Raw genomic sequence first — 14,810 nt, 5'->3', positions numbered from 1 at the left:
AAAAAAAAAAAAAAAAAAACTTACACATAAAATGAGGTAAAATCTTGAGCTTTTTGTTTGTTTTTTGAGACAGGTTCTCACTATGTGGTTCAGGCTGGCTTTGAACTCACTATGTAACCCAGCTTGGCCTTGAACTTGTGGCGATCCTCCTAGCTCACCCTCCCTAGTGCTGGGATCACAGGGGTACACCACCACACCCAGCTAATCTTGTACTATATTAAATGGAAAAAGCATACATGAAACTAAATGTTACAAGCCAGGCAAGTATGGCAACCAAGCAATAAAACATATATTAAAAAAAAAGGTTAGGCAGAAATCAATCAAAAGAGCTGATATATAGGGATTATAAAACAGTTTTTCCCTCTCCTGTTTTCTAAACTTTCTGTACTGTTCGAATACTGTACAATTGTATTGTTTCACATTCGGAGCAAAGAGTACATGAAGGGATTATATGGAGGAAGTCACAGTGCAGATGGCATCTGGCACAGGCTGGACTCTTGCCGGATGTCAGTGTGGCCAAGCCAGAATCCACTCCTGACCATGAGCCATTCCCTTCTGAATGATGCTAATGCCACCCCCCCCCAAGCCAGTGAGGACTGCTCAGCAAGGCACCCTAGCTCCTAATCCAAACCACTTTCTACTCGGGGAATGTGGCCCACAAGCTTGAGGCGCGCCAGTGGTCCAGTGTGGCTGCCCTACTCCTAGACACAACTCAGTTCATAAACTGCCCTGGGCCTCAGCATCTGTTGGTTTCCCACTTAGCTGGGCACAGAAAAAAGTGAGTAGGGGTTGGAACTGGCTCTAAGCCAAAAGCTACCAAACTATCCGCTCTGCCCAGAGTGTGCTAAGGTGGCAAATGACAGAGTGACAGAGGGCTCACCTCATCCATGCCAGAGGCAGTGAAGAAGATGCCAACCTCCTGGGCGTATCGCTGCAGCTCCTTGTACTGCTCATGGCTGAATTCCAGGTGCCGCTTGTGTTCCCCGTACGTCTTCCCCCAGGAATGCTGCGAAGTGTAGGGCCTCTCCAGGGCTTTTCGATTAAACTTGAATTCTAGCTCACTCTTCTGGAACTTGGCACAGTCGGCTCCACACTCCTGCAGTACACAGTAGGACCCTATCAGCTGTGGGCTCTTGGACAGCAGAGATATGGAGGTGACTGCTATGATGTCATTATCTTGAAATACAATACGGACCGACATAGGTGTTAAGGACCCCAAAGGGAGGCAGGGGGCACAAGAAAAGTCTGGAAATATTTACATTCCATGAGTTTTTTAACATCTGGAATTGTGTTAGGCCTATGTATTTACTATAACGACACAGTGTTTTCAGGTCATCCAAGTCTAATTTGTATGTTTCCATTTATTCACACCTTCTATAACTCAAAAGAATGCAATTGACAAGTGAGGAAAGGGTGGTTATTTGGAAGAAATTTCTTGCTGCTAGTGTGAGAGGTGGCTAACATTTTACCTTCATGTAAATTTGTTGTTATAAAAATATGGTATCATTTGTGATTTCATAATGGTCTTTGCTGGATTATAGGAATATTGTATGAGTTTTTGTATCTTTGGACAGTAATAATTTTTTCCTTCCTTTGTAACTGGCCATTCTTTAATATACTAGTTTTGAGTTGTATAGATATTTGTAAAACAAATTATTCTATCTTTAAAAGTATTTTGTTAGAAAAGAGGTTAAAATTTCCCTATTAATTGAACTGTTAATTATTTTTTATTCATTTACTATTTGTGACAGGGTCTTGCTCTATACTCTGAGCTGACCTTGAACTCAAGATTCTCCTGCCTCAGCCTCCTAAACACTGGAAATACAGATACGGTCTACTAAGCATAGCTTAAGTGAAATTTTTATTTTTCATTTTTTGGGTACAAGAGTAGAAACAAGGTCTCACCATGTAATAAAGGCTGGCCTTGAACTCACTATGTAGACCAGGCTGTCCTCGAACTCATGACAATCCTCTCGCCTCAGCCTCCTCAGTGCTAGGATTACAGTCATGCACCACCACACCCAGCTCATGAAGTTTCTATTGGTTTTTTGTTGTTGTTGTTTTTTTGTACCGGGGATCAAACTGAGTACCTTGCACTTGTGAGGCAGGCGGCAGAACCACTGAGCTACATCTCTTGCCTATATTGATAAATTTTTTTGGCCTACTGATACATTAACATTGTCATACTTACCATCAACTTATTTTGTTATATTTAAAATATTCAATATATAATGCTAATCTTTTATTAGATTTTGAAGTTAGAATCATAATTCCCTCACAAGGAATTATATTCATTCCTATTAGTACACATCATGGGTGTGTACACCTATGGTTACAGAACCATTAATGTTATACTTCATGCTAATAGATCCTTTTAAATTTTAATAAAGTTATTTTCTGGGGGAAAAAAGGCTGGAAGGAAGAAAAGATTGTTTGAAAATGGGAGGTCCCTGGAAAGACATCTCTTGCTCCCGGGTAGGAAGAACAAACACAGTAAAAATGGCCATACTTCCAAAACTGCTATACAGATTAAAAGCAAACCTGACTGAAATCCCAACAGTATATTTCACAGAACTAGAGAAAACAATGCAAAAATTCATTTGGAACCAGAAGAAACCTAGAGTAGCAAAAACAATTCTAGGCAACAGAGACATGACAGGGGGTATCACAATCCCCAACTTGAAACTATACTACAAAGCCACTGTGATAAAAACAGCACAGTACTGGCAAAGAAACAGACCCAAGGATCAGTGGAATAGATTGGAAGATACAGAAACAACTCTAGATGCACTCAGCTACCTCATCGTTGACAAAGGAGCCAACCATCCTCACTGAAGGAAAGTTAGCCTCTTCAATAAACTGTGTTGGAAAAACTGGATTTCAACCTGCCAAAGATTAAAACTAGACCCGTATCTTTCAACATGCACTAAATTAAAATCAAAGTGTATTAAAGACCTAAATATTAGAACAGAAACACTAAACTTGCTGGAAGATAAGTCAGGTAGAACTCTCAAAGACATCAGCATAGGAAAAGACTTTATGAACAAATCCTCATTAGCATGGGAACTAGCACAAAGATCTCATCTTATTAAAAAGTTTCTGCACTGCAAGAGAAACACCAACAGAGCTAAGAGACAAACTACAATGTGGGAAAAAATTTTACCAACTGTTCCTCAGACAAAGGTCTACTATCCAGAATATATAAAGAACTCAAAAAAATCAGACACCCCCAAATATAAAGACCCAATTCAAAAATGGGCATCTGAAATGAACAGACACTTCTCAGACAAACAAGTAAAAGCAGCAAATAAATATATGAAAAAATGTTCAACATCACTGGTCATTCGAGAGATGCAGATGAAAACAACATTGAGATTCCACCTCACCCCAGAAACAATGGCTGCTATCAAGAAATCAACCAATAACAAATGCTGGCAGGGCTGTAGGGAGAAAGGAACCTTTCTTCATTCTTGGTGGGAGTGCAGACTGGTTGAACCACTGTGGAAATCAATGTGGAGATACCTCAAAGCACTAGGATTAGAAGTCCCATTTGACCCAGCTATCCCTCTGCTGGGTATTTTTCTAAAAGGATCATACCACAGCGATATATCTGCACCCATGTTTATAAAGGCACAATTTGTAATAGCTAAAACTTGGAAAGGGCCCAATTGCCCATCAACTTGAGACTGGAAAAGAAGACGTGGTTTTTCTATAAAATGAAGTACTACTCAGCCATAAAGAATGAGAAACTTAGGCTAGGGATATAGCTCAGTGGTTCCACCACCTGCCTCGCAAGCACAATGGACCTGAGTTCAATTCCCAGCACCAAAAAAAAAAAAAAGAATAATAATAATAATAACGATAAAAAATTTTTAAATGAAAGAATGAGAAATTAGAGTCAATTAGATGCATATTGAGGCCATATTAAGTGAAATAAATAGGATAATTTATAAATACTGAATAGTTTCTCTGGTATGAAAAGCTAAAAGTATAATTAAGGTTCATATTAAATAATCGATAATTGAAACAGGAAGAAAAGGGCTACAGGAATAGGAAAAGTAGGAAGGTTAGGGGAAAGGAAAGAAGGGAAAAGAAAAGAATGAGAGAAGAGAAAAAATTGGAAACAAAACCTTTGTAATAGGGAAGGGTGAAAAGGGAGAAGGGAGGGCAGAGGTATGGGGAAAAAAACATGAACCAAGATACATCATGTAAAGGTACAAGACTGCAGTGATGAATGTAATTGTTCTGTATACCTAAAAAGTACCAATAAACTTAATGGAAGAAAAAAGGGGGGCCGGGGATTTAGCTCAATGGTACTATCGCCTACTTTGCAAGCTCAAGGTTCCAGAGTTCAATCCCTGGTACCAAAAAAAAAAAAAAAAAAGAAAAAAAAAAAAAGAAAAAAAAAAAAAGAAAAAAAAAAAAAGAAAAAAAAAAAAAGAAAAAAAAAAAAAGAAAAAAAAAAAAAGAAAAAAAAAAAAAGAAAAAAAAAAAAAGAAAAAAAAAAAAAGAAAAAAAAAAAAAGAAAAAAAAAAAAAGAAAGAAAGAAAAAGAAAATGGGAGGTCAGTCTCAATTTTTCCTCGTAAAGTGCAAAAAACTTTGGGTTTTTTTGTTTGTTTTGCACTTTAATATTAAAAGAAAGAAATCAAAGAGTTAAGGAAAATTTTAGGTTTTATAACATTCAAAAGAGAGTAAAATGAAAAAAAAGAACTTAGGAAAGAAAATCAGATTATGGCTTAACTTTGACCCAAACTCAGACTATGTCCTACCTCTGGACTCAGTTTCTCCATCTGTAAAATTACAAAGAGAAATCAGGGCTAGCTGCAGGTCATGAAACCACTCTGAGGAACCCCTACAGGGCCAGGGAGAAAAGGGACAAGGTCCTGTACCTCTTCTCTTACTTTAAAAACAGCTACTCTGCTGGTATCCTGCACTTTAGATTTTCTGCATGACAATTTGTTTGAATAGGTTGGGGTGGGGAGGCAAACATGAGAAATGCCTCATCTTAGATGATCTATACTGAGTGGAAGGCACAATATAAAAGCTGGATTGTCTCACTGTAAAAAGCTGCAATTTTACTGCAAATTTGTCTCCAGTCTCCCCAGACTCTTTCCATAAATTTATCCATAGAAAGAATAGGTAAAACCCTCTGAAGTCTCATCTCACTGCCATTTTTGTTTGTTGAGAAATGTCTCTATCTGTAGTTCAGGCTAGGCTTGATCTCACTATACAGCCCAGGCTCATCTTGAACTCACAGTGATCCTCCTGCCTCAGCCTCTTGAGTGCTGAGATTACAGCAATGCACAACCATGCCTGGCTTCACTGCCATTTTTGTAGACAGGGAGGTAGTCATGCTGTTGAAAAACTCTTGGATCCAGAAACACGGATGCTGAGAGTCCTACTCCCACTCTTGGAAAAATCATAAGACAGCACAGACAGGACTTTCAAAGCACATCAGGACTGCAACTGGCCTTGGCCACAGACTTTCATTATCTGGATACAGACCTCAAGACCCAGAGTGACCTAACCAATCCCACATTGTCTGACAGACTTCTTTCTTAAAGGCTGCAAGACTTGTGTGTCCTGGCCCATGAATACGACCTGGGTTCCTGTTGTGCCAGGCCCTGAGCAAGAGTGCGAGAAAGCATCACACAGAATGTGGCTCTGGCTCCTTTGCTTCTCAATTCCTGTCGGGAGCAATTCTACATAATTTGGGGGAAAAAATCATTTGATTAGGCCTAGCTCTCCTGCCTACAGACCAGCTATGGCATGTCGAGATATAACACCATTTTGGCCCAAGGTCACGCTAGGACCTCAACGGTCCAGTGATGTTGTGATGCTCCAGGACAAGATTTCACCAGCTGAAGACATCCTGGGAGGAACAAAATCTTCATCTGTGTAGTTCCTCATTTTTCCAGGATTTTTATCATTGCCGATGCCCTACTCCTGCTGCCACTGCCCTCTGAGTGACTTTTTACATTTGTTACTCTCCCAAGGTACTGAACTCTCTACTCTGGTTAGGTGATTAAGCAGGCAGCACCACTGAGCTAAATCCTCAGCTTTGCCCTGAGTCATCTGTTACATTTGTTTCCTCCTGATGTACTGAGTAAAGGTGTGGCAAGCTGGGGGCTTTCATCTTTGCTGCCCAGAGCAGCAATGATCAGGCCCAAAGCTCAGCTTCTTCTCAAACTCTCATATTTTCTTTTCTTTTTTTTTTTTTTGGTACTGGGTATTGAACTCAGGTCCTTGCACTTGCGAGGCAGGTGGCAGAACGAGTGAGCTAAAACCCCGGCCCTAAGTCTCATTTTTTCTATCTTTCCTGTATAATAAGTTACTTTGCCTTGTGCTGTCGTGGATCGCAGGAGAGCAGGACTTACTGCAGAGGTTTTAGTAATGTCCTCTTTCCCTGTTCCCCACATTTGGTGCCCAATGAGGATGTGAATCGGATCCACTGGTGAACTCGCCTGTGAGACAAACTCGGAGTTAAAGAGACAGCACTCGGATCTCCCAGGACTATTTCTAGACATGGACGAGGGACACTGGTGCTAAGTGGGTCCAGCTGGGGGCAACCTTCTATCCTTGCTAAGTTGCAAATATGGGTCAGTCTGTCATCAGATCAACCTAACTTTGTTAAATTGCTTAAGTTGCTGTTAAAGCAAGCTAAGTATCCAGTACCAAAGGACGCTGTGATAAACTTGTTAAAAGACATAGAAATGTATGTCCCATTTTTTCCTAAGGAAGGGACAACTAACTTCATAGCATGGGAACATTTAGGTACAGTTCTTCATAAGGGTGAGGCCCAGTGAAGGGGTAATCATCTTCCCCTCAAAACACTTTAGGATGTTAAAATCAAAGAGATGTGAACATACATGTCCACCTCCAGGTTGTTGGGATCAGGCAAAATTGAGATAGGATAGCACAAAGGGTCTGCAAACACCTTGCCCACTGTTACAGCCTTTTGCAGGGTATGGCAGTAGGGAGTGGCTTCTGCTCCACCACCCACTGCATCAGGCTGAGGAGGGCCCTAACTCACTAGCCCCTCAGCCTTCTCAGGTGGCTCACAAAGGTCTAGCTGCCCCTCTTGTAAAGCCCACTTCTGGGGCCACTCCCCACTGCCGTATCCTGCAAAAGACTGTAACAGTGGGCAAGGTGGTTGCAGACCCTTTGTGCTATCCTATCTCAATTTTGCCTGATCCCAACAACCCAGAGGTGGACATGTATATTCCTACCTCTTTGATTTTTAACATGCTAAAGGACCTCAGGCAGAGCGTGTCCAAAGCCCTTATACACTGGGTTAGTTGGACAATGTACTTCAGACTTATTCTTTTGTTCTTCATGATGTTTTTCACCTTGCAAAAACATGCCTGTCCCCCGCTCAATATCTGCATTTTGAGGTGGAATTGCATCTGTTAATAAGGGCACAGGCTTGTAAGAATGCTCAGGGAGATGCTCAGTGGAGAGAAGTTATTATGGACAGGTTATCTGGTATGGGTGAATTTTCTGATTTAAGCATGCAAGCCTGTGGCCCAGCATTACTCTTTCACCAGCTAGTGGACCTCCTGAGGAGGGCTTGGGCTTCTGTGCCGGCTGATGGTACACTGACACCATCTTTTACTCAAATCATGCAAGGGCCAATGGAAAATTACACAGAATTTGTAGCAAGATTACAACAAACTATTAGAAGGCAGATTTCTAATTCCCAGGCAGTGGACATCCTGATTTTACACCTAGCCTATGAAAATGCTAATATGGATTGCAAACAGGTGATAAATCCTGTTCGCTCCTCTAAAGATCCTGGAACATAAAATATTAAGGCATGTCAAAATACTGGGTCTCCCTTATACAATTCGGCTCAGATGGCTCAAGCCATCTCCCAACATTTATGTGGTACAGACAATGATTTAAAATGTTTTAACTGTGGAAAAACGGGGCACCTCAGAAAAAAATGCAAAATGAAGGTGGCTTTACAAGCTGATCCAGAGCCATGGAGTCAAGCATCAAATGAAAATAAGTTACCGCCTGGCCTTTTGCCCTAGATGCCGAAAAGACATTCACTGGTCTAAAGACTGCTGCTCCAAATACGATAAGGATGGTGTGATGCTGCCGGGAAATGGAAATCAAGCCCTTCCCAAGGCTCAGGAAACAATAAGGGATCATGGCCAGGGCGCTCCATTCCCTCTGAGTCAACAGTACCTGGTTCAGACCTGTGCACAAGTACAAAATCGGACAGCATCAGTGTCCAGAGGGACATTTTTTCCCGCCTCAAGGGAATACTTGGGAGTTCTGGATTAGATCTACCTGCTACTCGGAGAGTTCACATGCCTGGAGGTGACACTCCAGTATCCATCCCCACAGGAATTTGTGGACCCCCACCCCCTGGAACAATTGGTTTGATACTTGGAAAATTGTAACTTGAAAATTGAGAACTTGGAAAGGCATTACTGTTTTTCCGGCTATTGTTGATTCTGACTGTAACTCTGAATTGTGTGTTCCTGTTAGTTCCACAGGACTTTGGGTAGCAGAACAAGGAGATTGTGTCCCACAATTGTTGCTCCTGCCTAAACCAAAATTAAATAGTGTTAGCTTTAAAAATTTTCAAGAGAATCATCAACCAGAAATTCCTCCAGAAAAGGTTTACTTTACCCAAGAGATTTCCAAAAACTGCCCCATGTGAAAAATTAAATCGAATGGCAAATTCTTTACAGGGCTGATAGACATGGGAACAGATGTGTCTTTGATCAACACATGTTTGTGGCCATCACCTTGGGGGAAAAGCCAGATAACACACCTCCGGTAGGCCTTGGCACCCCCCAACAAGTTTTACAAAGCTCCATTCCTCTGTCTTATGAAGCGCCTGATGGTCAACTGGGACATATTTGTCCTTATATAGCTCCCATACTTGTAAATTATGGGGCAGGGATTTATTGGAAGAATGGAGAGTTGTAGAAACTACTTTGTCCCCTGAAACCTCCCCAGGACAACAAACGTCTAAAATGGGATATGAACCAGGAAAAGAATCAGGCAAGCAACTTTAGGGCAGAACACAGCCTGTAGAACAGCAACAGAAAAATAACTGCTTTGGAATTGGATATGATCAAAATTTTTAGTTACAGCTATTGAAGAAGTTTGTCTGCCCAAGACAGCTTTGCCTTTATAATAGAAATCGTGGCTTGTCCTTGTATATTGTGAGGACCTATGGTATGTTTGACTGACAAAGCTGTCTATAATAAGCATAATTTTTCTTAATCTTGGCCGTAAAAGGTTTAAAATCTAATAAATGAAATAGCAGAAACTGCTGAGAAGAACTAAGACAAGATCCATTGCATTCTGCATAACAGTAGTTGTATAGGAAGAAAGCAGGCTCTTTCTTTTCTTTTTCAAGCTTTGCTAAAAAGGAGTGATTATTTGTTCAGTGCTATGGTGAACTCTAGCTTCCAAAAACAGTTACTGTCATTGTTTTACCATAATGCTGGGGCTGGGGCTGTAGTTCAGTGGCAGAACACTTGCTTAGTTTATATGTAAGGTCCTGGGTTTGATCTTCAGCACCACAAAATGAAAATAAAATATAACTAAGCTGTACACTGTAATGCTGATGGTTTCTTTGCTCAAGGTTTTACTGCTTCTCTATTGGCACAATCAAGCTTCAGAACACCATGAGGAACAAGGGTGTGATACTTTACATCAAAATGTGAAAGCTAGAAGCATGTTCATTGAGTAGGTTTCATTACAATAAAAATAACTGAATGAAAAAAATTTTTTTTTTTTGGTTTTTTGAGACAGGGTCTCACTATGTAGTGGAGACTGACCTGGAACTCACTATGTAGCCCAAACTGGTCTCGAATTCACAGCGATCCTCCTGCCTCAGCCTCCCAAGAGTGCTGGGATTACAGGCGTGCGCCACCACGCCCAGCTGAAATCTACTTTTAATATTGCAAACAGATTTACTGTATGAGTAAGTCAGCTGGCTCATGTATAATACACTCTGAGTAACCAAACATTTTTTTTCTTTGAAACAGTCTTGCTAGATAGTTCAGGCTGATCTTGAACTCACTATGTAACCCAGGCTGGCCTGAAACTCACAGCATGCTCCTATCTCAGCCTCCTGAGTGCTGGGATTATAGGCATGCACCACCACACCTGGCTAAACTTGCAAATGTGACTCTTATCTACAAATGGCAGCAAAACCAAAAATAAATTCTGAAATACAAGATTTTCAGGCAATTCTACTTTTTAAAACAAGTGTATGTGCATGTGTGTGTGTGTGTGTGTGTGTGTGTGTGTGTGTGTGAACTGAGGCTCTCATAAAGGTTAAATCAGGAGGTTGTGGCAGGTAGAGGGACCACAGCAACTTCCCAGGACTGAAATTCCTGGAACTCAGTGTCGTGGAAGGATGTCAGAGATGAAATATGATAGGCAGGAAGGAGCCCAGGCATTGAGATCTATGAAGACGGAAGGCAGGGGTAAGATCTGTCTGTGACTTGGAAAAATTGGGCACCAGAAGGGGAAGGAAAGAGGTCAAGAGGCGACTGTTTAATCTCAGACAAGTCAGAAGGAAGGGGGTGGGGAAGGAAGAGGGCTTCAGAAGACAGAAAACCCATGGGGAGAGCCCGGAGAACAGGCAGGCTGCAAGGCGCGGAGAGGAGGAGGAGTCCCGGGTTCTCTGCGGCCGCGTCCCTCTCCCCCAGAGCTCACCCTCACCTTGGCGGTGCGGATCAAGCGTTTGGCCACCTCCAAGTCGCCCTGGTGGTTCTGGCCGATTTCGGCAATGATGAAACATGGGTGCTGCCCGCCTACCCAGCGTCCTGGACACAGCTCCAGTTCTAGCGGCATCGTGGCGGCTCCCTCCCGCTCGCCTTGCGGTCCACTTCAGTCCAGCCGCGGTAGCCAGGATCTGTCCAGTGCTCAGCCTGGCGGGTCCGCTCACCGCCCCGCCACGTCAGCCCGTGAACTCCATGCAGCCAATCCCCGGTGCCCGCCTCGCTCCCGATAGCCAATCGTGAGCGGGGGCGGAGCCTTCCGTGGACCGACATTGGGGCGGGGCTTCCTGGTCCCAGAGGCCTAGTCCACTTCCGCTCAGAGCGTGTCGTAGCCAGCGAGGATGTGTTATCGTAAGCGTGGTCCTTGCGGACCCCCTTTGCGGACCCCCTCCTTTTTTTTTGGTACTCGGGATTGAACTGGGTCCCTTGCACTTTTAAGGCTGGCACCAGAACCACTGAGCTAAATCCCTGGTCCTTGCGGGCCTTTTCTAGAGGAGGCTTAGCACGCTCCTGAGCTCCTGGAGACAGCGCTCCCTACGGGGTAATGGAAACCACAGGGATTCTAAAGTTAGAATCCCAACCAACTCTTGATTAGGAATACGCTGCTTCTGAGAGTTATTTTCTCTTTTACCTGAAGCAGGAAAAATGATATGGAACTGTGAGGCTCTGTATAGAAACCCTTGGTCACAACACTTGGTGAAGTAAATTCTCAATAAATGGTGGCCCTTCCCTATTGTATAAGAGGCAACAGGCTCAAGAAGACCCAGTGACTTTACTAAAGTCACCCAGAAAGGCAGAGCAGAGGAGGGACTAGAACTTTGAACTGTGTGCAGCAAAGGATCCTACAACACACTTACTCGAATGGATGTTGGATAAAATTGTGAAATGAGGCGGATTGACTTACCAGAACTGATGAGCAAAGTAACAACTGGAAGGAGAAAAGCATAGATTTCAGACTTGTTATAAGTGAGTAGTTGAAACTGCCCACTAGGCAGGAGGAGAGGCAGCTCTGATGCTGAGTAACGTCTGATCAGGAGAGAGATCTGGAGCCATTTTGAGTGAGGAAAAGCCTGAGGGAAAGAGCAGATTGCTGAAGGAGACCTGAGCATTGTGGAGGAGGCAGCCTTGAAGCTGCCCCAGAGGGAACAGGGACAGAGTAGGGGACCAGAAGCCCCTCACAGAGGACCAGTCTGTCCTGAGTATACAGCATCAAGGGCCCACAGCAAGCCAGGACAATGAGGAACAAGAAGAGAACAGTGGACTTGGAGATAGAGCGCTATTGGAGGCAGCAGATTTGGTGGCAGAGAGTAGATAAGGAAAGAGAAGGGACAAAAGCAGATCTCTGCTTGCAACAACTCAGTTGTTAAAGCAGGTGGGAAATGGAGCTTGGGCTGGAAGGAGGCTTCAGAGTTGAGGAGTTATGAGGAACTTCGTGTTTGGAAATCAAGGGGAAGCAGCAAAGGGAAGGAGATGGAGAGCGGGAGACTGTAGTAGAGATCATTGTTCCAGGGGCGCCTGCAGTGTGCTACATTAGCTGGCACAGACTTTCCCTTTTAAATGTAAATAGCCACAGGACAGGCCCTCACCTCCAGGAGAAGGAAATCCAGTACTAAAATATCTTAGTCACCTTAGGCTGCAGAAAATCATTGTGGTTTTGCATAATTTATGAATAAGTGGAAATTTATTCTAAATGGAAAAAAGGAGAAATAGTCATCCCAGAAAAGTAAGTCAGGCTGATGTTATTTGTAACTAAATACAAACTTCAGTGAATTAAAGTACTACTTTACCTTAACTTACCTCGTAAGTGAAAAAGATGTTTTAATTCCATTCTTCGGCTTATGTTTAAAGCCAGTTTCTGGTGCTTTCTGTGGCTTTGTCTACATGGCTACTGAAATAATGAATCAATATTTAATTTGTCAGAATGGTTGAGAGTATGTGGGAAGATCTTCTAAAACAAATTAAAACCATCAAGAGACTGTTTCCTGTTACTGGCAGGAAAAAGCATGACTTTATTTTGGAGAAACTAGAATACTGGGTCATGGGGTTGAGTTTGAACATGGGGGCCCAGTTTTTACTTTAAACCCCCGGGACTGGAGAGGCAGCTCTTCATGGAACTTTCACCAACACTGGAGGCTCCTCCAGAGCCTTTGGAGGCCACAATGTCTGACAAGGCACAGCCTGAGGTGGGAACCAAGGCAAAGCCCAGCCACACAGCAGCCCTTGCCCTAGGGGCCCTAAAGCCACCTCCCTTGGAGCTGGAGGTCATCCTTCTGGCCCTCAGGGTTATCTCCCCAGCTGTGGTCTCCCTTAGGACAGTGACCACCCCTGCTGACAGGCTGGTCTTGATGGGGGGCCTGGAGGGTTCCTAGGCAAGATGGCGGAGCATGGGCTGCTGCCCAACATCAAGACCCTCACGCTGCTAGCTGGGGTGGTGGAGCCTGGCAGGCCTGTGGAATCCTTACTGCTGAGCATCCTGGACAGGCACCAGGTGGACACTAATGTGATGTTCTTCAACACCCTGATAAGGAAGAAGAGTAAGCTGGGGGACCTGGAGTGGGCAAAGGTGCTGTTGCCAGTCCTGGCAAAAAGACTCATCCCCAATCTGCAGACATTCTGCAACCTGACCATCAGGTGTATAGGCCCAGAGATGGTCTGTAGCTGCTTGCAGATGTGAAGAAATCCCAGATGATCCCAAACATGCACATCTACAGCACCCTCATCAATGCAGCCCACAAGAAGCTGGACTATACCTATCTCATCAGCATCCCAAAGGACATGAAGCACAGCAGAGTCCCATCAAATGAAGTGACCATCCACCAGCTGGAGTCTGCAGCCGAGTACCCACCCACCTTTGACTGGTACCAAGGGAAGAACACCTACTTGGAGAAGATTGATGGCTTCCGAGCTTATTATAAGCAGTGGCTGAAAGCAATGCCAGCAGAGGAAGCCCCCCACCCCTGGCAGGTGTTCCGGACCAAACCCAGAGAAGACCAGGACACCATCACAGACACTGGTGCAGACAGAGGCCTTGGGGCAGGTGACGGTGCACATGGTTGGAACAGTGTGTGGACCTTTCAGTGCCTGGGGAGGCCACAGTAGGTGTTAGTTTGAGCACCTATGCCAGGCCCGGGCTTCCCAAGTCCACAGCAGGTCCTGCAGCAGCTGAAGCCACCTCAGCTCATCCTCACCTGAGAGGTCACCTGTGTGGTGGTCCCGGGCCTGGCACTCTTCCAGGTCCTGTGGCCTGCTGCCCTGAAAGACTAACCCAGGACCCAAGAGGTTTAAAGGTTTTATCATTACAAATCACAGCTGGTGAACACCAAGCCTTCACCTGAAGAGACCACGCTTCCACTTGGGCCCAGGTGCTGCTCCAAGAAGAGTTGCTCCCAGGAAGGGGCTGGCACAGTAAGAACCTGTAAGGTCCAAAGTCCAGGATGGAGAGGGCTCAGGGCCAGATGGCCTCAGCCAGAGCATCCCCAGCAGCTGCAGGACATGCACTTGATGATGCGGCCCTGCAACAGAGGACAGCTGACCATGAGACACCACGCCCAGCCACTACCACACATCGCTGCAGCCACCACACTAGCCCTGAGCAGTGGGACATCCTGCAGGACACTTCTCAGAACATTTCACGGTCAGTACTGGACAGGGGGATTTCAATTTCCTCATGAAAAGGGAAACACAAGCCAGGCATGGTGGCACACACCTGTAATCTGAGCACTTACTTGGGAGGCTGAGACAGGAGGATCACTATGAGCTTTAGGCCAGCCTAGGCTATATAGTGAGTTTAAGGTCAGTCTGAACTACAACACCTTGTTTCCAAAAAATAATCCCCAAAACAAAAAACACCCAGGGGGGCCGGTGATTTAGCTCAGTGGTTTCACCGCTTGCCTTGCAAGCACAAGGACCTGAGTTAGATCCCCGGTACCAAAAAACAAACAAACAAAACAAAACAAAACCAAAAAACATCCAGGTCCTCCCTGAGTGCTTCCTCCAACCTAGACTCCTGCCTAGTTTTTTTTTTTTTTTTTTTTTTTTTTTTTTTTTTTTTC

At 44.1% G+C, this 14,810-nt stretch overlaps 1 protein-coding gene and 1 pseudogene across 1 annotated transcript in view; one reads left to right on the top strand and one right to left on the bottom strand.

The window, feature by feature from the left end:
* The window catches only part of Nans (N-acetylneuraminate synthase), a 30,748-nt gene extending 19,820 nt beyond the window's left edge, over nt 1-10,928 (bottom strand). Inside the window, exons 1-2 of the mRNA XM_010614399.3 lie at nt 10,700-10,928; nt 881-1,096 (exon numbers count right to left, since the gene is read on the bottom strand). Coding sequence (XP_010612701.1) covers nt 881-1,096; nt 10,700-10,831 — 348 coding nt within the window. The 5' untranslated portion in view covers nt 10,832-10,928. The remainder of the gene's footprint in view (nt 1-880; nt 1,097-10,699) is intronic.
* Nucleotides 10,929-12,815: 1,887 nt separating this feature from the next.
* LOC104855523 overlaps nt 12,816-14,810 on the top strand; it is a 14,630-nt pseudogene continuing 12,635 nt past the window's right edge.

The sequence above is a fragment of the Fukomys damarensis genome, unplaced genomic scaffold (genome assembly GCF_012274545.1).
Source record: "Fukomys damarensis isolate Sample0158 unplaced genomic scaffold, DMR_v1.0_HiC HiC_scaffold_36, whole genome shotgun sequence".
In the NCBI taxonomy this organism is placed as follows: Eukaryota; Metazoa; Chordata; class Mammalia; order Rodentia; family Bathyergidae; genus Fukomys; species Fukomys damarensis.
The sequence above is the reverse complement of the archived record's forward strand: the minus strand, read 5'-3'. Positions and strand labels throughout refer to the sequence as shown.